This window comes from Eubalaena glacialis, chromosome X (assembly GCF_028564815.1).
Source record: "Eubalaena glacialis isolate mEubGla1 chromosome X, mEubGla1.1.hap2.+ XY, whole genome shotgun sequence".
NCBI lineage: Eukaryota > Metazoa > Chordata > Mammalia > Artiodactyla > Balaenidae > Eubalaena > Eubalaena glacialis.
The window spans coordinates 13,058,569-13,083,588 of record NC_083736.1 but is presented as its reverse complement, the minus strand read 5'-3'; the positions used below and the strand labels follow the sequence as shown (position 1 = coordinate 13,083,588).

At 42.0% G+C, this 25,020-nt stretch overlaps 2 protein-coding genes across 2 annotated transcripts in view; one reads left to right on the top strand and one right to left on the bottom strand.

The window, feature by feature from the left end:
• Window positions 1–7,583, top strand: part of ACE2 (angiotensin converting enzyme 2) — a 51,016-nt gene extending 43,433 nt beyond the window's left edge. Inside the window, exons 16-19 of the mRNA XM_061179537.1 lie at window positions 639–739; window positions 2,132–2,248; window positions 4,135–4,329; window positions 6,434–7,583. Coding sequence (XP_061035520.1) covers window positions 639–739; window positions 2,132–2,248; window positions 4,135–4,329; window positions 6,434–6,542 — 522 coding nt within the window. The 3' untranslated portion in view covers window positions 6,543–7,583. The remainder of the gene's footprint in view (window positions 1–638; window positions 740–2,131; window positions 2,249–4,134; window positions 4,330–6,433) is intronic.
• Window positions 7,584–10,718: 3,135 nt separating this feature from the next.
• Window positions 10,719–25,020, bottom strand: part of BMX (BMX non-receptor tyrosine kinase) — a 46,540-nt gene continuing 32,238 nt past the window's right edge. The window contains exons 15-19 of the mRNA XM_061177823.1: window positions 21,007–21,223; window positions 20,052–20,116; window positions 17,217–17,335; window positions 14,500–14,657; window positions 10,719–10,830 (exon numbers count right to left, since the gene is read on the bottom strand). Of these exons, the coding sequence (XP_061033806.1) occupies window positions 10,756–10,830; window positions 14,500–14,657; window positions 17,217–17,335; window positions 20,052–20,116; window positions 21,007–21,223 (634 nt within the window). The 3' untranslated portion in view covers window positions 10,719–10,755. The remainder of the gene's footprint in view (window positions 10,831–14,499; window positions 14,658–17,216; window positions 17,336–20,051; window positions 20,117–21,006; window positions 21,224–25,020) is intronic.

Genomic DNA, 25,020 nt, shown 5'->3' with positions numbered 1-25,020 from the left:
CAAGTTTCTTCTTTTTTTTTACACTAACACATATCCAAGAATTTACTATAAAAATAGTAAAAACTCAGCACATTTGTCTACAGTATATGGACATTTTAACCAAAATCAATGGCTCACATGACTCCCATCTATAAACCTTCCCTCCGGGTGTTTATTTCAGCTTACATCAAACTAAATTAAAAGGGCAGTGAACGCCATGGTTCTTAAAGTGTGGCTGCGCGACCAGCAGCATTAGCACCACCTGGGACCTTGTTAGAGATGCGATTTCTTGGGTCTCCTCCCAGACCTTCTGAATTAGAAACTCTGAGGCTCAGGCCCAGGATTCAGTGGTTTAACAAGCCCTCCAGGTGATGCCGATGCACACTCAAGTTGGAGGTCACTGACTTCATGCAGAGCAAGAATCTTTGGCATATTAGACAATTTAAAAATAACGCTTGTGGGGAAATCCCTGGCGGTCCAGTGGTTAGGACTGCGCGCTCTCACTGCCAAGGGCGTGAATTCATTCCCTGGTCGGGGAGCTCAGATCCCACAAGATCCCACAAGATGCACGGCGCGACCAAAAAAAAAGCTTTTAGAATATCAGGTTTTAATGTACCCCATGATCTCTACTGAGCAGCGTTTTTGTTTTGAATTTGCAGTATGAATGGAATGACAATGAAATGTACTTGTTCCGGTCGTCTGTTGCATACGCCATGAGAGAGTATTTTTCAAAAGTCAGAAACGAGACCATTCCTTTTGGGTGAGTTGATTTGCTGTGCTCTCAATCAGTATTTCCCTTACTCTTGGGTCTAAGAAAATATTATGCTTCAACTTTTATTCAAGTGAAATTAAGAAAAACCTCCTAATAACTTTTAAATCTCTTTGATCTCCTGGAATTTGGGCCAGTCTATTTAGGGATGATTGTGACTTATTTGACTTGTAGGTGACAAGAGCATTGTTATTATTAAATGGCCCTCTCCTCGCCTCTCTCCCTTTCCACCCCCTTCCCTCCTCCTCTTTTCCTCTCTCCTTCTTTTCCCCAAATGCTCTCATCCACCCTCAGCACTGAAAAAAAAAGGCAGAAATCTCTGCTTTCATTCATGAGCTTATATTCTAATGTATCTGTTTTGTGTGTGTGTGTGTTATAGACAATCGACAAAATATGTAAATATGTAAGTAGTAGAATTCGATGGTGATAAGTGCTAGGGAGAAAAATTCAACAGGAAAGGAGCTAGGGAGTGCTGGGGTGTGTGTGTGTGTGTAGGGTTCAATTTTAACTAAAATGGTCAGAGAAAGCCTTGTTAATATTTGAGCAAATAGCTGAAACAGGAAAGAGAGTCAGAGGTGCAGACTATGTGGGGAAATGTTTCAGCTGGGAAAATAGCAAGTGGAAAGATCCTGAGGAACAAATATCCTTCACCTGTTGAAGGAACAGCAAGGAGGCTAGTGTGGCTGGAGCACAGTGAGCTAATAGAAGACCAGTGGGAGATGTGGTCATGGTGGGACTGGGCCAGGGGGGTGGGGAGGCGAGAAGAAAGTTCACGTGCGCCTCCCAAGCCGTTCTAAGGCCATTGGCTTTCCTTCTGGGTGAGAAAGGCTCTGAGCCCTGTGATCTGCCTTGGGTTTTATTAGGGTCAGTCTGGCAGCTGTGAGAGCAGAGTCTTGTCACATCGTACTGTAAACCCCGCTCCTCACCCTCACCGTGGGGGTAACATGACGGTTTTTGCTGGGAAGGGCAAGGTTCGAAGATATCAACGTACCACCTCTGTCCATGGAACAGAGCCATTGCTGCCTGCCATGTTGTTTAGCACGAGTCTGGGTCACCAACGATTCCTTGCTGATTCTGCTACTGCTTTCAGTTTGAAATTTTTCTATGATTGGAAAAAAAACCCAAACTGTTGTTCTTATATGGTGGCAGAACTAACAGCGCCAAGACTTGCCGTCACACCTTATGTAGTTGAGTTCGTGTGCTTTGGGCAGTGTTAAGCTTGTTGGGACAATTACATCCTTCCATGACGGGCCCTGCCCCATGTCTCCCTACTTTACCCTGTGATCCTCCCCCCATCTCCTTTTCACCAGCAGGAGAAGGTTTCATTCTCTTTACAGTGTCCTCTGTGCCACCAGGGAAGATGCTTCTTTTGTTTCTCCACAGGGAGGAGGACGTGCGGGTGAGTGACTTGAAACCAAGAATCTCCTTCAACTTCCTTGTCACTACACCTAAAAATGTGTCTGACATCATTCCTAGAACTGAAGTTGAAGAGGCCATCAGGTGATATTTTACTTTCTAATGCATGGTAGCAGGGCAAGGGGGTCCCCCAATGCAGCAACAGCAGTAACGAATATTTGGTGTGCTTTTACAGTGCCAGGCACTCTTCTGAGTCATTTACATGTTTTTCCTCATCTTAAAAACTTGGGTTTTAATTCCAGAATCTCATAGCAAGGGGATTGTCTTAATTGGGTTTACCCAGATGCAGGTCCTTAGACAAGGATTTGAGTGTAAGTAGTTTATTTGGGAGGTGACCTCAAGAAGCACGGATGGAGGAATGTGGACAGGAGACAGAATGGAAGGAAGGTAATAAAGGACACGTTATGAGCAAGTTACCACTGTGGGCAGCTAGAGCTCCATTCTGCTGGGAATTCTGGGAGATGGCGTAGAATATGCACCTCAGTTGTCCCATCAGAGCTGGGGTATTTATTCACCACCTCCCATCAGTCACTGGTTGAGAACTGCTTACAGGGGAGACTAATTTCCCAGCATTGCTGGCCTGCAGACAGGGCTGAATCTTGTGGCCTGAGAATGCTCTCGGGAAAAGGCAGCAGATACTGGCTGAAGGAAGTCTGGCCAGCACACCAGGAAAATGGTAAGAGCAGAGGGCACATGGGCAGGTGTCGCCATCATTTGCTGTAGGGACTTTGATGTAGGATCCATTTAACTAACCAAAGTCTGAAACAAGGTGGGCAAGGATAGGATTCCTTAGACACTGGTTAGCCTCCATACCAAAAGAGGGACTTGCTATTGGTGGTGAGTGCTCAGAAGGAACAGTTTTCCCAATTTGCCTCAGCTGTTTCCCAAAACAGCAATAGTGAAGAATGGATAGATGTAGGTGTTTCCCCTTGTCATCAAAAAAAAAAAAAAAAAAAAAAAGGCTTAAGCTACTCACTGCTACAGGAAGTGCTCACTAGGCGGCACTCTTGAGCTGCTGTTCATCTTCGGAAGCAGAAACAAGACTTGCTGGGCAGAGTGGGCCTAGAAAATCTGGTTTAGTGGGGTTTACAACCGGAGCACGCCCAGAGACTCACTGGCTGCCTCCACATGACTTGTCCTGGGGAAAACCGCCAGCCGAGATCATCATGAAAGAGCCCCGCCCTCCTGCAAGCTACAGGGGTCCTCAAACTTCCTGTTTCCAGAATGCCCAGACTCTTTCAGGCAGAGGTTGCCAGGGGTGACATGGCTAATGCTGCTTTGACCTCTCTCTCTCTCTCTCTCTCTCTCTGGATGGACTTTGACCGCCTCCTGACCTGCCCTATACCCAAGGGCAGGAGGATGTGATGCCAGACACTTTGGTTTTCAATCTAGAATATTGAACATTTCACTGTTTTTTGTTTTAAAAATAATCCTCACCTTTTTTTTGGGCAAAGGCTCCTTCCCTGTATTCCTCCCCAGTGCTGCCTTTTAGTGATAATTTTGGATGTCAACACCTTTCGTTTGGAAAATACAACTGTGGAGACTTGTGTAGAGGGACTGATTCATTTGTAGAAGAGGTGGATGCAGTTGTCCTTTTCCATTATTTGATATAACATCATTGTAGGCATACCCTGACAGAAGGGAAATTCTTACCAAACATGCTAACTTTGCCTTTACAACACAGTAGTCACAGATGAACAAATGCCAACCATTTGCACGTTTCCACACTTGCAGCCTAATTTTCCAATGGAGCTGTTTCCAAACCTAATCTAGGTTACAAGATATGAAAGATGTATAATTGTCAAAACTCAAATCTTTCACTGAACCTGGTTATTTACTTTGATTTCATTGCTTTTTTAGGTATACATTTTTAGGATAAGCCTTATCAAATCCGTTTGGGAACAATGATATAAGGAGTAAATAATTGCACACAGTTTTCTTTTGCCTAAGTGTTTTGCTTTTGGGAATAGGATGTCCCGGGGCCGTATCAATGATGCTTTCCGCCTGGATGACAACAGCCTGGAGTTTCTGGGAATTCAGCCGACGCTGGGACCCCCTTATGAGCCACCTGTCACCATATGGCTGATTATCTTTGGGGCCGTGATGGGAGTGGTAGTGATTGGCATTGCTGTGCTCATCTTCAGTGGGATCAGAGATCGAAGAGAGTAAGTGACCTTTCTTAGACTTATCTAGACTAAAACAGAAAGGTTTAGGGAAAACTAACTGGAAATTTTGCAGTAAGTGGTAGGTTGTACAAGCCAATTACTTATTTGGACAATTTCGCAGCTAAATATTCTTATGCTTCCCCTAGAAATTTACCAGATTTCATCAGCACTTTGCCTCCCTAGCAAAGCCGCACCATACAGGACATGTCCAGGCTGGAGTTGGCTGGTGTGCCCTGGTAAACTCCAGCCTGGCCCACAGCATCACTGCCCCACTGCTAAGAGGCACTCCAAGCCCAGCAGGAGTGAGTGGGCTCAGGGCATTATCCTAACTGATGGGTCCTCCTCGGTCCAGAACTGACCTTAGAGGCTGGATTAGTGATGGATTTGAACTGTGAAATCATTCAAGAATGAGCTCTGAGATTTGCTTCAAACTGCTACACTCGAATCCTCTTCATCCCTCCTCTGATAGCACAGGTGCCCTACTATCCCCTCAGTTCATGGGTCAGGCACCCTCTAATTTGTTCTTGAGTTGAAGATCCAAGTTCATGGAGGATTTAAATCACCAGAGACCTGATGTATAGTCTTGCCCTGCCACTAGATTTGTTTTCTGACCTTGAGACATCATTTACGTTTGTTGGGCTTATATCATTGAAGTTAATCATATTTTATAGCACCTAACAAAACTCTTTGCACACTTTCGGTTGTTTAAACATGTTCTTTAATTTTTACATGCACTAGTCTATTTTGCTCAATTTTCTTCACTATATTATTTGTTCTCCCAAGTAACTTCATTTTTAAAAATAGGCATTTACTAGAATACATTCATATAGTTAAAATTTTTTAAGTACAAAAGGATACACAGAGTCTTCTGTCACTCTTTGCTTCCAAGTTCCCTTCCCAAAGCCAACAAAAACGATCGGTTTTTAAAAAATTTTTATTTTATATTATAGTTGATTTACAATGTTGTGTTAGTTTTAGGTGTACAGCAAAGTGATTTAGTTATACATATATCTCTTCTTTTTCAGATTCTTTTCCCGTATAGGTTATTACAGAGTATAGAGTTCCCTGTGTTATACAGTAGGTCCTTGTTGATTATCTGTTTTATATACAGTAGTGTATATATATTAATCACAATCTCCCAATTTATCCCTCCCTGCCCTTTCCTCTTTGGTAATCATAAGTTTGTTTTCTAAGTCTGTGAGTCTTTCTGAAAAACCATCAGTTTTTTGGAGACCCAATGAATCAGAATCTGTGTTTTAGTAAGACCTGCAGACTTGGACACACATTACAGTTTAAGAAGCACTCCTCTACATACTAAAAACTTGCACATGAGATGCTCTTCCAAAGTTAATTCATTAAAGAAATTATTTGGAAGCCCCTCCTTCATGCTACACACTATGTTAATAGAAGGTACATAGAAAAATAAGACTGTCAACCCTGCTCATGTATTTCTTACATTAGTGTTCTCAGTGATTGTATGATGTAAATATGTAATTATCTTCATGTATATATAAAACTGAGATTCAGAGAGGCCAAGAAACTTTCTCAAGTTTGCACTGCTAGTCAGTAACACATGAGGATATATGCTTGGTTTCTAAAGCTGGTTATTGTACTACAAAGCAGGCCTACCCTGATCTTTATACTTTGGAAGTTGATACTTTAGTGGGGAAGCTTTTTAAAATGAAGTGATTGGCTGAATGACCACTGAGTTCCTAAAAACAATAATAATGGTCAATATTTATTGAGGATTACATGCCGAGTACCGTGAGTACTCTGCCAGCATTATTTCATTGGCTTCACATGATTGCCATCATTTGCCGAATAGGCAGACTGAGACACAGAGCCCCCTGCTCTCTGACTCCAGAGCTTATACCCTAACCAATCTCCTGTGCTCTGCCAGCCATCATGCCGACCAATCATGGGCCTAAAGAAGTGAATCCGATGCACTCTGGCTGCCTATGGTCCATTGAGAGGGGACTGGTATGCAACTGAGTACAGGTGATTAGATGCTGAGACGAAAAAGATGCCTGGACCCAGTGGAGTCCAAGGGAGGCCGTGTCATTCTAAGATCACAATATTAAGGTGACTTCACTTTATTTAACAGGAAAAATCAAGCAAGCAGCGAAGAAAATCCTTATGCCTCCGTGGACTTGAGTAAAGGAGAAAATAATTCAGGATTCCAAAATAGTGGTGATGTTCACACTTCGTTTTAGAAAAATCTCTTTTATTTCCTCTTGAGGTGATCTTATTGTATGTAAATGTTAATTTCACAGTACAGAACATAGGAGATTATAAGGATGTCATTAAATGTCAAAGCTATGGCTCTGTTCAGGAAAAGCTGTCCAAAGAAGACATGCCTGAGGAGAGGGCATCTTCACTTGCATCGCCTTTAGTATTTGTTTCTGCCTCAGGATTTGACTTTTCTGTTTCCTGAAAGAGGTGTTTCTATTTGAGAATAGAGAAAGTTTGTCTTTGGCCTCACACGCTGCTCAGGGGTAATAGAAATGGAAATGTCCGTTGTGTTGCTGGAGTTGAAAAAAAAGGAGACGTGGCAGGAGCAGGTGTTGGGCTCTGGTGTGGAACCTGGGTGGATCGCTCTTAAAGACGGTGCCTGTGAACAGACGGAGCTGCAAGGATGGAGAACAGCACGCACTGTTCACTTGGATTTAATTCAGGTGTAAAGGATGTCATGCTCTCTTCACATTAACTTGATCTAAGTACTCTAGTGATTTCCCCCAGTGATGATTGGACTGGAACATGCCTTCTTCAGGGTGACAGGGCTACAGAAGAGAGAAGAATCCAGAGAGCCATTGGAGGACACTGCCTTCTCACTTCCAAGCTGCTTGATCACCATCTTCCTGACAACATCAAACTAGCCCCAGGGGCCTCCGTGAACCCCCCTCCAGAGCACCCGTGATAGAAACTCACTTCTGTTGCTCTCTAACTGTGGAGTGCATGGAGATCCCAACTGAATGTCACCCTCTGAAGTGGGCTCCCAATCTCTTAAATCTTTTGTATTTGCCCACAATGTCTGAGTAGTGCTGAGCACGAAGCAGACACTCAGTAAATACTCGATTTACACACTCGCGTGGTCTTATGTGTACTTCCGTGCTCGGGTTTCTGTGGCTTCAGTCTTCTTTTCACTTCCAGGGGCAAAGTTGCCATCTGACTGTCCAGGACTCTTGACCTCCCATATGTCTTGGAATGTATCCCAATGCCTTCAGTTGCTTTATATTTATTGTATAAATCAATTATAAAATCAGTCGAAAAAGAGTTGTGTTAACAGCGTCTACACCATCAGGTTAGGAACCAAACCTGGTAATGCTTTTATATATCTCAGAGCCCCCAGCCCAGTTCTGAGCACAGCATCCAATACAGACCTGAAAACTGATTTAAAATGGATTAAATAGGTGAAAATATCCAAACTCTACCCATCAATTCACTTTACGTGGTGACCAGCATACTGTTAGAGTAACTTTGTCAAGTAAGGAGAACTAGCAGCTCCTGCTCAAAAGACCCGAATTTCCTGATGGCTTTTAGGGAAGGGCTTTTAAAGGCAACGTTAGGGGTGAGGGGGACCCCCAACGTAGGGGGTCTGATCAGCTTGTGGACATTCTTCTGATTGATTGGTGGTGAGGTAATTGGGTGGTATTTCTGGAGTCAGCATCATCAACCTTCTGGTTCTAACCAGTGTGGGGTCTGTGTGCTGGTGGGCAGCATGCAGTTAAGTTCTTCCACCTGGTGGCGGTTTCAGTATCTGCTAAACAGCTCAAGGATACGGCTCAGGATATTATCTGTAGCCCTTGAGGAGGAGCTAAAGGTCCTTGACTTTGCTTTATGGCTAAACTATTACTGTCTTGATTGACTGTTTTTCTTTGTTCCTGCATTTTCTCATTTCTCTTATTAAATTTGCTCTTTGGAACTTGGGGAAGGCCTAGAGAGCTAAAGATTTTCTACAAACAAGAGGCAGGGGGAGGGGTCATGTCCCCGGGAAGGTCCCATAGAGTCCTGCTGAGCTTCAGTTTTAGAAGATCAAATATGTAAAAATAAGGAGAAGAAAGGAAAACACCCTTCAAGCGGGGGGGAGGGGGGGGAACCAGGAAGACCTAGTTTGGGCGTGAGAAGTCTTTCTCGGGGGGCTTTAACAGTCTGTGGTGCAAATCTCTGGTGGACGGAATCAGAGCAGCACATTTCATTATATATTGAGATTTCCGTACCACGGTAAAAAAAAATAGAAGACTATTATCATAAGTCGATTCTGCTGAAAATAAAGGAATCATTATTTAAATGTCAAGAGACAAATAACCAAGAGGGATCATTCACAATAGCTGGGGGGTGAGGGGTGAGTGGGATGAGGAAGGGTGTGAATGTCTCTTAAGGGAGATTGTTAACTTATATCTGGAAAATAGTAGCAGGGTCTCATTAGTGTCTTTTCACTGTAATAATGCCCTTCACATAACCTTTTTCTTTCCCTTCTTGACATCACAGACATGACAATGATGTACTCCAAAATGATGAAAACCTATGGGTTCAGTAGCAGACCGTGAAGGTGGGCATTCCCAGGAAGCTTGAAAGCTAAGGCACCTTTTAGTAATAGCCATAAGAAGGTAAAATAGGACTCCTGTACCTTTGTGTCAAGATAGAAGACCGAAAGAGAAAGTTCAGTTATGAAACTAGCCAGAAGCCCCAGGGCCCCAAACTCAAGGATTTTAAATGATTACAGTAGCGTCCACCCTCCCCCACCCACTTTTGACGGTTTCAGTTACCCGCGGTCAACTACTATTTGAAAATATTAAATGGAAATTTTCAGAAATAAAGAATTCATAAGTTTTAAAGTGCGTGCCGTTCTCAGTAGCGTGATGAAATCTCGCGATTTCAGCTCTGCTCCCCCGGGACCTGAATCATCCCTTTGGCCAGCATGTCCCACCCGTTAGTCAATCAGTGGCCGCGGTTATAAGATCTGCTGTCGCAGTGCCGCACTGCTGTGTTCAAGTGACCCTGATTTTACTTAATCCTGGCTCCAAAGCGCCAGAGGAGTGATACTGGTGATTCGGAAATGCCAGAGAGAAGACCTAAAGTGCTTCCTTTAAGTAAAAAGGTGAAAGGTCTCAACTTAATAAGGAAAGAAAAAAAATCAGATGCTGAGCAGGCTGAAACCTACGGTAAGACCAAATCTTTTATCGGTGACATTGTGAAGAAAGAAAAAGAAATTCATAACTAGTTTTGCTGTCACACCTCAAACTGCAAAAGTTATGGCCGCAGTGTGTAAGTGGTTACTTAAAATGGAAAAGGCATTCAATTTGTACAGTAAGATACTCTGACAGACAGACCACATTCACATAACTTTTATTACAGTATTCTGTTATAATTGTTCTATTTTATTATTAGTTATTGCTGTTAATCTCTTACTGTGCCTAATTTATAAATTAAACTTGATCATAGGTATGTATGTATAGGAAAAACATAGTATATATGGGGTTTGGTATTATCCTCGGTTTCAGACATCCACTGGGGGTCTTGGAATGTATCCCCTGCAGATAAGGGGGGAGTACTGTAGAAAGCAACAATCTAATACAAGATCATGGTTATACTTGAGTTGAAATTGAAAATAGTTAACCGTAAGGAAAAAGGCATCAAGTTATACCTTAGCGTCTTTAAAAATTGTCTCTATGTGACACATAGTATATATTATTGAATTATGTTATTTAACTTTAGTTTTATATTTGTGTACATAATGGCATGAATTCATTTTCCTGATTTGGATATCAAATGAGAATTGTATCATTTGGATTGAATTATGGACCACCTAACGGTGCCCACTACATAATGAGGTCCCCTAGGGCAGTTCGGACTGACTGCACAGAAACATCTGGGAGCTTGTTAAAAATACAAATTCTTAGGCTGCACTCAGACCTGCTGTACCAGAATCTCTGGGGTAGCTCCTAAGGAACCTGTGTTTTAATAAACTCTCCATTTGATTCTCATACATGCTAAAGATTGAGAACATTGAAACATGAAGGCAAGTGTCACAATTTCCATACTTGCTAATAGCATATTTAATTATCATGATAGTGGTGATATTAAGAAAAGAACAAATATCCAACAATTTTTCAATTCTGTTCAATCTTTACACATGGTACACACCCTCTCTATTTTGCAATCAATCAGAAGATGTGCTTCTGCTATAGGCTGGGAAGTATAACATTAAGAGCAGCATAAACAAAATTACTAATTCGACCTAAATTTCAAGGAAATCTTTTGTTTCCTACCTTGTTCATTTCTAGATAATAGAACAAACAGCACACAAAATACCATTAAGAAGAACTAGCTAAATTACAATGTCTGTGCTTTGCTACATCCCTTAAAAAGAATGAAAATGTTGGCCAACATTTACACTCACTCTCATCAGAACTTCTCATTTCTTCTTCAAGTTTTGTCTTTTTCCCGAAGTGGTTCAATGGAAGATAGGAGTTGCTGAAATGTGGGACGCTTTTCTGGAAGCTAAATAAAAGAAAAACCCAATGGTTTAGTTTATGAAGGTTATGATTAAAAATAAACTATGTAAAATATTTATACCTCAGTCCTAAAACTAGCAACTTTTACAATGTGGAAACACTATAGACATTTCTTCTAAAGAGAAAACAGTTAGAGCCCTAAGAATTGGGGAAGAAAAAGTACCTTTATTTGCATAAGATACGACTGCAGACCTTGGAAAACCAAGAGAATTAATGATAGAACCAACCCAAATAATAAAGGAATTCACCAGGAGAGCAGTATATAAAATTAACTGACAAAACCAATAGCCTTCCTATACATGTACAATAACCAATTAGAAGATGTAATGGAAGAGAAAACCCCATTTACAATAGCAACGACACCTCAATAAAATACGAACAGAAATGTACCCCCCGCAAATGAGGAAAACTTTAAAACGCTGCTGAAAAATACAAACGTAGACTTGAACACATAGAAAAAAACATTGCTTGTCCTTGAATAGGACACACCAATACCATAAAGATGGTGAATTTCCCAAGTTAAAATACAAGCCAAATACAATCTCCTCCAAAATATGAACAAGCTGGTTTCAAGCTGAACAAATTGATTCTCTAGTTTGTGGATTTTTAAATATGCAAAATAGCTAAGAAAACTATAAAGAAAGATGAGCAATGAGGGGGTGCTAGCCTACCTAGTACTAAAACATGTTAAATACAGCAGAAACTAATACAACATTGTAAATCACTATACTCCAATAAAAATTAATTTTAAAAAATTAGACATTAAAAAAAGTGTTATAAAGTCTCTGTAATTAAAACAATGCAGTGCTAACACATGAATAGAGACCAGAGAACAGAAGAGAAAGTCCCAAAATGAACCCAAATACATATGGAAATTTACTATCCTGTTACTGGGTATTTTGACACCATTCGATAGAATCTTATTGCTGGGGATAACATAGTCTTTTAATAAATGGTGCCTCAACAACTGAGTAGTCACTTAGAAAATGAAATCTTTGGATCCATACTTTTTATTCCATATACCAAAACAAACAGACTAGATCAGACACTTAAATGTAAAAGAATGAAACCATAAAAGTACTAGAGGAAAATCTGAGTGAACGCCTTTGCAATCCGGGTGTGGGAAAGCCTATCTAACTATAACTCAGTTTCCAGAAGAAAAAAAAGCAAATAATGATGTAGTCAACTGTATTTTTTTAAAAGAAAGTTTTGCATGGCAAAAAACATCATAAACTAAATCAAAGATAAGTGACAAACTGGGAGAAAATAATTACAATTTATGTCAGAGATAGAGTATTAATCTCCTGAATTTATAAAGGGATCTTTAAAATTGAGGTGGGGGGAACAAAAACCTTATAGAAAAAGGGAAAAGACATGACATATAATTCTCAGAAAGATATACAAATGCTCTTCAAAATATGCCTCACTCATAATGAAAGATGTACCTAGGAAAGCTGCACTAAAATGCCATTTCTCATCTATCAGATTGGCAGGAATTCAGAAGCTTGACAATGGTCTGTGTTGCTAGAGGGCCAATGCCTGTGGAGAGGAATTTGTATGCTCTTTTTTTTTTTTTGTAAGAAAGAAAGGGAAACAAAACCACATACCTATACAGACATGTTCATTTTTGTACAAAGAAATACGGGAAAGCTAAACTGGAATCTAATGAAAATTGTGAATTTTCTCCCCAAAATTGTGAAATAAAATATCAAAAAGAAGGGAGACTAAAATGTACAAAACACTCACTATAAGCAGAACCTTCAGCTGGGGACTGCCCCCGTGCAAACCCCCCTCAGTGGATTCTGCCCCAGTTCTCACACTTTTACGGACCAACTGTAGGAAGAAGGCAGTTCCTTCCTGTTCAGGGCCCCCTGCCCATCTGATGGTGCAGGCACATTCCCAGGAGCTGGAGTGGGGAGGGCCAGGGAGGGTCCCAGCTTCAACTCAGACACCCTTGTCTGCTCCTCTTCTCCATCGGGCAGGTGACAGCAGTGAGTCTGCCTGGTGTGGGCAGTGCCAGGTCTCTAACCCTCCTCTGACCCAGTCTGACCCTCTAGCGCCGCCTAAGGCTCTCAGCCCCTTTACATTTGGGGTGAAAAAAGAGTGGGGGAGCCTTAGATAGTATTTCAAGTGACATTGGGTGGGAAGTCACCAAGTGCCCATATTCCAAGAAGAATTTAAGCTAAAAGATAAAATGTTACGTGATGCAGTCAGTAACTCTTCCAAAGTGGAATTCTAGGCTCCAACACAAGAGATGAGGAACTCTTTAAATCCTGTGCAGTCATTTACTCCTAGCACCAGCATAGTGCCTGGTGCACAGCTGCTCTATTAATATGTAACAACAACGACAGCCACTTAGAGCACTTACTGTATACCGGGCACTGTTCTAAGGACTTTATAATATTAACTCATTCAATCCACACAATAATCCTGTCAGTTAAGTACTATTTTATAGTGAAGCACAGAGATGTTAGGAGGCTTATGCAAGGTCCCGCAGCTAGCATTCAACCCAGAGCTAGCATTCTGGCTTCAGAGTCCACACACTTAACCACGACACTGATCTGTCTTTTACGAGTGAATGAATGAATGCGTGAACGCATGACGGCAGTATTAGGCCCGTTTGTCAATGAGGCTACGCCGTATAATGGCTATGGGCTGCGGGCTCTTGGATGAATGTTCTTAGAAGTCTCCTATTATCACATCACTCGCAAATGTCTTCAGGGGCTCCGTGTTGCCTATAGAAAGCCAAACTGACACTCCTCTCCTTGTCATTCAGGCTACAGAATCTGGACCAGACGTACTCTTCCAAACTCATTTCCAGCCCTTCCAACCACAGCTCCAGCCGAGCACGCAGTGCTCATTCCTGCCTCCCCACCTGTGCTTGTGCTGGTCGCTCTCACCTGGACACCCTTGAACTGTGTCTCCACCCACATAGTTGGGGAAGCTCTGTAGAGCTTTCCAGACCCGGCTCAGATAACGATGCGTTCCGGAAGCTGGGCTCCCTCTCCTCCGAGCTCTTCCTGTACTTACTTGTCTATGTTTCTAATTTGCACATATAATTATAATCTACTTGCTGTTTTCAGTCCCACAAAAAAAGATACTCTTATTCTCTCCCTGCATGGAAGGCTTTTATTCAGCACTTGGGAGACAGGGGAAGGGAGAACAGACTGGTGTCCATTCTGTGCTCTCTACACGTGTTACTTGTTCTCTGTTACACGTTTTCTCCTTGAGGAGAGACCCTCTAGTGTTGTGGTTGAGAACAGGGCCTCTGACACTAGCCAGCCTGCCTCTTACTAGCTGTGTGAGCTTGGGCGAGTCACTTAACCTCTCTGGGTCTCTATTTCCGCTTCTGTTCGTTTAGCCGTGATAAGAGTAACCTACTCATAGTGTGTATCCTGTTGAATAAATGAGTTAATATTCGTAAAGTCCTTAGACCACTGCTGATATAAGTTGTTTGTTAAGTTATTGGCGCCTACAGTGCTGGTTTCTGATCACAAACACCTGAGGGCAGGGGCCCAGTGCCATTTCCACCTGCTCTGTAGCAGGTGCCCCGCCCACCCTCCCGCCTGCCTCAAAAACGCTTCTTCCGGTGGTGACGTAGCCAGTGGCCCGGATGCGCCCGGCGCCCTGCCCGCTCCCCCAGTGGAGCACTCGCCTCATGCCAGCAGCGGTACATGACCTGGTAGACGGTGTCCGACGCCAGCTGGGGCCGGTAGAGCCGGTGGCCCTGGGAGACCTTCACGACCACCTGCGAGTTGTCGTACAAGTCGTAGGGCTGCTTCCCCAGGCTGAACACTTCCCACATCAGGATCCCTGCACCATGGGGAGGGCGGCGGCGGACAGAGGAGAGAGAGCCAGCGTCAAAAGATACAGTTTGTCGAACGAGCTTCACACGCCAGGTCAGGAAGGCTCTGGGTCGGAGCCGGGATCCCTGGGAGATGAGTCCAAACATGAAGGACGGGGTAGGGACGGCGGGCCTGGACCATAGCTTCCGGAGCCCAGGCTCTCCTCTCCCTGTTCCCTGAGACCCGGACGCCCATTCTTGCCGGGAAACGGGGAACCGGCCAGGGCCGCTGCAGGGGGAGCTCCCTGGGGTCAAGGCCCTTGGGCTGCTTCAGAGAGGCGGCTGAGGCCTGGTCCAGCCCTTAGGAGTAATGGATGGAAGTCCTCGCCCTTTCCCTCTGACTTGGCAACAATTTCATTGCACCATCAGATTACCTTTTGGTGGAAATTTAAGATAAAATCGTGGGCAACGTTCCTCCTTTTCTATTGCCACAGTGTTCTAGAATACTTTGTGGGTCAGGTGTCCTTTCAAGAATCTGATTAAAATCATTGGCTTTTCCTCGGGGAAGTGAATGCACAACATTTTCGGGCTCCTTTTCTGGAAGTTCACAGGGTATTTTCTGGAAGTATCCAGAGTATGGTGGACTCCAGGTTAAGAAACCGAGTTCTGGTCATGGTGGTCAAGAGGGTTGCATTTGGGGCCAGTCAGACGTGCCTTTTGAGGCCCAGGTTTGCCACTTACAGGCTGGGCAACTTTCGTAGCCCTTCTCAGCTCTGCTTGCCTTCTGTAATATGCCGATATCTGCACATCACAGAGTTGTCGTGAGGATTGAATAGGATAAAACACGCGGAGCATTTAGAAGGGCACTGGAGACATTTTAAATGCTCTCTAAATGGTGGCCATTGTGATGTTGTACTGGCCAAGCCAGAGAATTCCAGCACTCAGCCAGCTTCAAAAGCTTGGAAAACTAGAAATATGTAAGAAGGGAGAAAATTGTTCTAGAACCATAACTGAAGTACTAACTTCAAAACTTCTGTGACTTTTAGGGCTACAGATGTTTTGTAAAATATTTACAGTAAGGCAATGTTACAAGTTATGGTGGCTGTGTGTTTTTTTTTAAACAAATATTCTAAAACAACCATCCAAAAACGTGTTGCCCCTTTCACAATTGTCTCTTTGGGAGGCTAACCACTTATCTCAAGAATAATATCATTGCTTAAAATATCTGTGGGACTCCTCTTTGAGAATTGCTTTCAGAGGTCCTGGTTTATTTTGAGTATCTTCACTGGGGACAAATTATTTAAGAATGAATTTAGTTCTTGGAAACAGCCAGAAAATATTTGGAGCCAAATTCTGGCACATAAGGTAAGCAGTCGACCTGGGTAATGCAATTTTTTGGTCAAAACCCAGCTGTGACTATTGAGTAAGGATACCGATTTTTAAAAATATCTCTCATAAGGCATATCAGTTGACACAAAGAGATTGAAACTAATTCTGACAAGTTCATCAGCACAAAATGACATCAAGTATTCGCCCATATGCTCTCTGTGGTTTTTCCTTTTTCTGTATACATTGGATTACTATTTTTTTTACAATGAACAATACCAATTTTACAAAAGGAATAATTATTTTTAATAATTGCCCCATAGAAAAATAAACAGCTAACTACATTTTCCTTTCTTCAGGCTGTCATGTAGAAAGTCAGATTGTGCTTATGGGCTAAGACAGGCATGAAATAGTTCTCAGTTGTATTTAATAGATTCCGTAGCCTTATGATAATTTGGAATATTTATCCTGAGCTCATCTGACAGTGATTTTAAACAAGCCTGACATTCCTCCCAATGTAGAAAAACACCAGAAAATCTACAGAATCACAATTTAAGAATTGTGTCTGTTTTCTAATTACGTTTACTAAATTTCAATATAAATCTTTCAATAAAATAGGGGTCAGCATACTCTTTCTATAAAGGGCCACAAAGTAAGTTTTCTAGGCTTTGAGGGTCATGCAGCCTCTGTGGCAACTACTGTTGCAAGCACAAAAGCAACCACAGACAGTACATAAACCATATGTACAAAGGACGTGGCTGTGCTCCGATCAAACTTTCCTTACAGAAACAGGCCACTGGAATTGGTCCTGCGCCATGGTCTGCTGACCCCTGACCTAAATGATGAATTTTAACAAGGACACTAGTTGAAGTTGGGATGGGCCGAAGAAAGTGCTGAGTCATGTTTGGTATTTACACCAGGCACGCCCCCCAAATTGGTCCATTTCATGCAAACTGGGTTTTAGTTTTCAGTGACTCCTTTTTGAAAACTGAAATCTTCAGTGGGAAAGCTTTTATCCCTTTTGATTTTATGAGAAGGTGCTAGCAGGATGCCAATTATACAATACGTGGCAGACATCCTAACACCAACACAAGAAAGGGTCACCATCATCTTCTTCAATCCCTTGCTTGTCTCTGGCCATACATGTAATTTTGTAAGTGCTCAGAGCTTTTGCTGAAAATGGATGTTGCTGCTCTTGTGGTTTCCTGTTGTGGAAGCCAGCTTATGAAATGGGGCTGGGTCCCACGTGGCCACATTCTTACCGAACGCCCATACGTCTGACTTGCTGCTGTATTTGAAGTAGTGAAACACCTCTGGGGCTGACCACTTGACGGGAAACTTTGTTCCTACCGAACTGACATACTGGTCATCAAGAACATACCTGCAGAGGAAAACATCAACACAGCCCTTCAGCCAAGTATGCAGGACATACAGCCGTCCGGTCTCAGCTGAGGGCCTTGGTTTTCCGGATCTTTTGCTTCCTTTCAGTGTGTGAGCTTAGCTAGAGGCTGGTTATGACTTGTAAGCATTTAAAAAAAATGATCTCTAACTTTGAAAATACCAAAATCTGAATGCAAAATATTTGGTGAATAGAAAGAAACATAAACAAGTAAAAGTAAAATCACTCCGAATCCCACCCCAAAGATAACCTGTCATGCTACCACTCAAGATACATTTTTGCTTGTACTTTCCAATCTTTTTTTCTATATATACTTTGAACAAAATTGGGTTTCTGTTGTATTGAGGTTTGCTTTTATTTTTCTTTTAAGGGCATATCAAGAACATTTTCCCCATGGTTACATTCTCTTCTACAGCATCATGTTTAATGGCTGATTAGTCTTCCTTCTTACGGATTAACGTAATTTGTTTAACCGTGTAAGTTACTTCTAATCTTTTGCTATTGTAAACAATGATGGACAGCAATAATATCCTATGAACTTATCAAGACCATAAAAATATATGCTCAAGATATGCAGTACACTTTTGTTTATAATAATGATAAAAATGCAATCAACCTCAATGTCCCCAGGCTGAGGAGTGATTAAATATAATATGGCACATTAATAGAATAGTGTGCAGCCATGAAAAAAGAGATCACTCTACCCTGACCAAAATAAAAAGATGCCTATGGTTTATGGTTAGTGCAAAAGCATGTATAGGTAATGTGATTCCATTTTTGTGGGGACAAACAGTAAATGTCCATATTTGTGTATATGATTGGGTACACTTAGGAATCAGGTTTGAAAGGACATCCACCAAATGTGTCAGCCATAGTTACTCCTAGTGCTGAAAATAAGGGGAATGGGTGGGGGGGTAGATTCTACTTTTTGCTTTATACACTATTGCTATATTTCTTACAATAAGCATATATTATTTGTATAATTAATCAAGGAGAAGCCCACAAAAAAACACATAAATAATGACGACTAACTCAAGAAAATAGAAAAATGAAAATGATGGAGACTGAAACTTTGGATATAATTTATAGGAAAACTTCACACACAAAAATGTGTTAGAGATGTTTATTGTAATTTAAAATAGCTGAAAAAGCTGGTGTGGCAAATCATTCTGGGAAATATTAATAATAGTAATAATAAATAATGCTTCCATAAGATTACATATAGCACCTTCCATACTTCCCTCCCAAGCCCCCTCAGCTCTTCAGACACCACCAGACACTCAGAAACAACCCTGACACCCCTGACTGGGCTCTGCTCATGACCTAAACCTTCCTTCAAATCATCAGGACCAAGTTCAATCACAGGCATCTGACTAATGTGACCCCAGAGCTTCATGACCAACAGGGCCTGGTGCATGGCCTCCAGGATCCCTTATTTAGAACAAGACCTGCAGCCCCCTTTTCCTAAGTTACAAAGAACTTGACAGTATATTCCCTGGACGCTGGCATAACAGCCAATATTTCTGCTGTGAGAACAAAGTGGGATCAGTTCCCTTGGCCTGGGAGCTTCTCCCTGCCCTGAGGAGCTGTGAGCAGCGTTTTCTCTTGAGCTCAGGCGAGCTACACATTTGGAGTGTGGGCGTAGGAGAGCAAGTGTATGGTCGGAGGAGGATGGCAGGGAGCACACAGCTAAAGGGACACCCTGCCAACATTGAGGGGTCCCAGAAGAGGAGCAGCTTGTCATAATGAAATTTGGAGAAGACTTAAAAAAAAATAGATCTTCCTGTGGTGTTTTAGGGCCATGTTGGCTAAACATAGAGCTGGCTTTCGTCACCTCTTCAGATCGCTTTGAAACGGCGTTATCTCTCCTCAGAATGACATGAGTTTATGTTGAGTGGGCACAACTTTATAGCTGTATTTTGTCTCAATGGCAGGGACATCTACTTGCCCTGTAGACTAAACCATGGGCAGTTTGAGGGCAGGGACTATCCCATACATTTCAGTATCTGTCATAAGGCCTAGGCATTTAGTAGGCACTCAATAAATGTTTGTTGAATGGAAAGGCTACCATGCATGTCTTCATTTCCTATGCAAAACCATGAAAATTGACTCTGAGGCTTACACAGTATAAGGATTCAAAATTCAGGAAATGGAAGACTCTTCTTAAACTGCTGTCATACTCAAACTAATTTCTCAAATCCTGAAGTGTTGCTAGAATGCTCACCAAGAGAATCTGAGTCTACTGTCTTACCTGATGATACAGGAAATTTAATAAAATGACAAGAAAAATTTTCCTAGTGTTAATGCTCTGTCCATTTGAACATATAGTATTAAGAGGAAACAACCAGAAGGGGTAAAGGAGCCATAATACACACACACACTCACTCAATCAAGGCTTTTTAAACTTTTCTGGGTTTTTTTCTGGCTGTAACATGTTATATTTGAATATTTAGGATTTTCATGGAATTTATTCTTAAGTTTAGAAAATATTTATCAAGGTGTTGAAAGAACTAAAAAGGACTTGGGGCAATTTCTGAAGAACAATCCCATCTTATAGGTGGAGAAATGAGGTGGGCAGAGGTAGAGTGGGGGAGGGGATCCCGGTTTCTAAGCCCCTGATTCAGAGCAGGTTCTATATCCCCATTTTGCTGTGAATGGAAATCCCTCTTGCATCGGTTGCCATTTGGAGTTGGCTTACCTCGTCATGCCGAAGTCAGAAATCTTCACAGAGAGGTCGCTGTCCACCAAGCAGTTCCGAGCAGCCTTTAGAGGGAAAGCAGAATTACCAAGTAGTAAAAGTGACCAAGAATCCCCTGACATCAAAATCAGACCTTTTCCTTTTCTTTGGCAGAGTTCTCAGCAAAATCTAAGATTGCCTATCACAACCCCAAATGCTGTATTTCAAAGGAAATATCTAGAGTATAGGAGTTGTCTTTTTTCCTTCGCAATTTTTAATTTTTCAGAATGAAAATGTGCTCCCATAAGTATTTTGCCTCAAGCATCCATCCTTGTCAAACAGCATGAAAGGTATTAGACATTAAACACAGAACATGAGCTCATCAGTGAGAAGGGAAAAATCATGTCTAGGGGTTCCCTCTCCACACTGCTAGGGCACCGTGCATTAACAGGCGCTTTGAAGGCATAACTGTTGCACTGAGGATCCCAAGTACACTGGCCTAGTGTGCATGGCAGGTTTGCTGTTCAGCACAAGAAAATCTTAAAGATCAATCAGTACCAGTGCAAACCAAGCAGAACACTCTCCACACCCACCCTGACCCAAAGACACACAGAAATTTCATTTCTTGTATTTTTGGTTATCGTACTAAACAACTCTTTTAGCACTAAACCCTTCCTGGAGTAAAGATAACCTTGGGTTAAATGGTTCTGGGAAACACTAAAGTGACCAGAGTCTTTCCATCTGTTTTCCTTTACACCACAACCTAACTACATAGATCTTGATGGCTACTTTTACTCTTTCTATTCTTTCTATACTTCAAGTATTTTATTGTGAAATTGTGATTTTGATTACAAAAATGTCATGCGCTTAAGCACGTCACAAGTGAGCAAAGTATAAGTGAAGATGCCCTCCTTGCCGTCCCTCCCAATGGCCCCATCGCTGGAGGAGGGAGCTGGGGATTGCTTTCTTTCCTTACCAAGTCCCGGTGTATGAACTGGTGGCTCTCCAAGAAGGCCATGCCTTCACAAACATCATAGCACATTTCTAAGAGCTGGGAGGGCTCAAGTCTTTTCCCATGACTCTTCAGGTAACTCAGCAAGCAGCCATTGGTTATATATTCAGTCACTATGTATATAGGGTATCTCTTTGAACACACTCCGTAGAATTTCACCAGCTTGGGATGGTTGAGTTTCCTGGAAACAACGGATGTTCAGAGTTCAATACTGAATTTCCCTACTCCATTTTCCAGATGTCCTAAAAAAGAATCACTGTCAGATTTTTGTGTGTTTTAATTTCCCCCCTTCTACTGGAACGGAGGAAGAGTCTGATTCTGGGAGCATTAGCCTTTGGAAGCAGAAAAATGCTGCCTCCTATTGGATCTTGACAACCTCGGCAGCCATTAAGCTGCTCTGGGTGCTTGTCCAACTTTCCTACAGAGAATCAGGGAAGCAGTAGTCTGTTGCCTCAGAAATCCTGCTTAGTCTCGTGGCATCTTGAGAACTTCCATGGCTGATTTGGAGGAAGCTATACCCTAGGAGAAGTCACTTCCCTTTTAAAGCATCCAACTTTCATGTCTAAACATTTCATTAAAAAAAAAATAGAATATGAAGGGTGTAGGTAAAATGAAAATAGTTGCCATGTTAGAGAAGTGAGATTAGTTCTGATTTTCCTTTCTTTTTTAAAAATTTTCATTTTGCATTATTGTGACGTTATTTTTTTGATGATAAATTTAGAAAATAATAACCACGTGACATAGCACTTCTAGTAGATCATGACAGCTATTATGATGTTCATCAACTAGTCCTTATGTAATTGATCTATTCTTATCAATTTACAGGATGATTCTTTTTTTTCTTTTCCATTATGGTTTATTACAGGATATTGAATATAGTTTCCTGTGCTATACAATAGGACCTTGTTGTTTATCCATTCTATATATAATAATTTGCATCTGCTAACCCCAAACTTCCAATCCATCCCTCTCCCACCCCGCTTCCCCTTGTCAACCACAAGTCTGTTCTCTATGTCTGTAAGTCTGTTTCTGTTTTGTAGATAAGTTCATTTGTGTCATATTTTAGATTCCACATATAAGTGATATCATATGGTATTTGTCTTTCTCTGTCTGACTTACTTCACTTAGTATGATAATCTCTAGGGCCATCCATGTTGCTGCAAATGGCATTATTTCATTCTTTTTTTATGGCTGAGTAATATTCCATTGTATATATGTTCCACAGCTTCTTTATCCATTCATCAGTCGATGGACACTTAGGTTGCTTCCATGTCTTGGCTATTGTAAATAGTGCTGCTATAGATGAACTTATTTGCAAAGCAGAAATAGAGTCACAGATGTAGAAAACAAACTTATGGTTTCCAAGGGGGGAGGGGGGGTGGGATGAACTGGGAGATTGGGACTGACATATATACACTACTGTATATAAAATAGATAACTAATGAGAACCTGCTGTATAGCACAGGGAACTCTACTCAGTGCTCTGCGGTGACCTAAATTGGAAGGAAATCTAAAAAGGAGGGAATATATGTATATGTATAACTGATTCACTTTGCTGTACAGCAGAAACTAACACAACATTGTAAAGCAACTATACTCCAATAAAAAAATAGTGCTGCTATGAACATAGAGGTGCATGTATCTTTTCGAGTTACAGTTTTGTCTGGGTATATGCCCAGGAGTGGGATTGCAGGGTCATATGGTAGCTCTATTTTTAGTTTTTTGAGGAACCTCCACACTGTTTTTCATAGTGGCTGCACCAATTTACATTCCCACCAACAGTGTAGGAGGGTTCCCTTTTCTCCACACCCTCTCCAGCATTTGTTATTTGTAGATTTTTTTGGTGATGGCCATTCTGACTCGTGTGGGGTGGTACCTCATAGTTTTGATTTGCATTTCTCTAAAAATTGATGATGAGCATTACAGGATGATTCTTTAATGTTCAGATGTGTAAAGTAAATTAAATTTAACATGTCAACTTGACAATTTTTTTTAACAGATGAGGATTTATTAAATATTCAGTTATTTTCTTCCTCCTTAGTTTAAGTATAGGGACATGCGTTATCATGTTACTCAAGGTGATGAGCTGGGTTATGCATATTTGAGCAGTTTTAGGGACCTGCATTGCTCCCTTCAAAGGGAAGGCTTGTGGTGGGACCAAGGCCTATCACCCAATAAAAGGTGTTCCTTGAGCAAATTCAGTCACTGCCCAGCGGGCACATGGTAGGAATACCATGTCAATTGACACTTCCCACATTTCAGGCCTCCGTTTGACCGTTACATTTGAGATTTAACAGTTTCCCCTGATGATACAGTTCGGACTCTTTCTCTATGACTAGGTGATTTGTTAATGACTTGTTAGGATTCTGTAGGATTACCAGCCCTCTAATAGCAAAAAATATCTTTTAAAGTTACACCATGACACAGGGGTTACACCATGACCCTAAGGGAGTTTCTGTCGGATTTTTCTGTTCGGACATCAAGGACCCCTTCCCCAGTTTTATGGCAGTACAATTGCCAGAGACAGGATGAGCTACATAATTTGCAGGGATCAGTGCAAAGTGAAAATGCAGGGATCCTTGTGTAAGAATTATTAAGAATTTCAATGGTGACAGCACAGCATTAAACCAAGCGCGGAGCCCTTCTAAGTGCAGGAGCCCTCGACACTGTGCAGGTTGTGTGCCCGTGAAGCCAGCCCCAGCCAAAGGCTTCTGTTTGCATAGTACCTCTGCTTCCAAACAATTTGGCAATTGCAGTAAAAGTGGTTATTCTGACTCTATGGGTACCTTTGGTCTTCATAAAAGAATGGCTAAGGAAATGGACACTGGAAGGTCTGCTAGGTTTGCATCTCTGCTGTGCCACTTTTACTAGCTTGGTGACCTTGGGCTAGTTATTTAACATTTCTGTGCTTTAGTTTCCTACCAAACACAACAATGTTTTCCTACCAAAGACAACAATGGTACATCCCTCATAGCCTTCTTATGAGGATTGAATGTTTATAAAGCACTCAGAGAGATGCCTGTAAACACTGTATATAAGTGTTTAAGTAAATTTTTAAAAAATGTTATTCCTCTGTAGCAGGCTAGGATTTATGGTTTCAAGTGTCTTTGACCAAAGGCCTGCTATAGCATTGTTTTTCATACCATGCTGATTGGTTCCTTAAAGTAGGATGACCAGCTCACTGTCCCAGTTTGCCTGGGACTGAGGGGTTTCCCAGGATGTGAGACTTTCAGTGCTGAAACCAGGAAAGTCCCAGGCAAAAATGGATGGTTGGTCACCCTTCAAAGTCTGATTCACCATGTTGACAAGAGGTATAATCATTAAAAGAGTTCTTTGTACTTACATACATGAGAGAGAGAGAGAGAGAGAGAAAGAGAGAGAGAACACATATGAATTGCCAAGAGTTGAGAGCTGCGCTTGGAGCTGAGGCCCATTAGGAAGGGTATCTTCATTTATCAGATGAGGAAAGAAGTAGGGTGAGAAAAGGATTTTTACCGCACTGTGTTGGGATATTGTCTGTAGGGCGTTAGTTTTCAGTAGTGCCTTAGTCCTGGCCACTAGAAGCTCGTGCCCTTGGGCATGTGCTTTACAGGGCCCCACTCTGTTCCTCATTCCACCGCGCACCTCCCCACAGGACAAAGAGGCCAGAGGGCTAAGGAGACATGTCCACTCAGAACCAGTGTATCTCTTTATCACTCTTGGGGTACCAGGACTCTGGAATCCCCTGCCCACATAGCACTGAGGCCTCTTCCAGGACCTTTGCAGACTCTTCCTGGTCTATCTCCCCAAGAGTGAACCATGCTATTGGTGTGCCTACCCCTAGCCGAGACAGTTGCTTGTGGGAGACACAGAGGGAGCTCGGATGTACTGAATGCAATGTCTGCACATAGGCACTGAGTATAGGATGGGGCTGGGGGTGGGAAGAGAAAGGGGAGGGGTGGAGTTTTGGGTGGGGGGAGCATGGTCCAGAGGCTGACT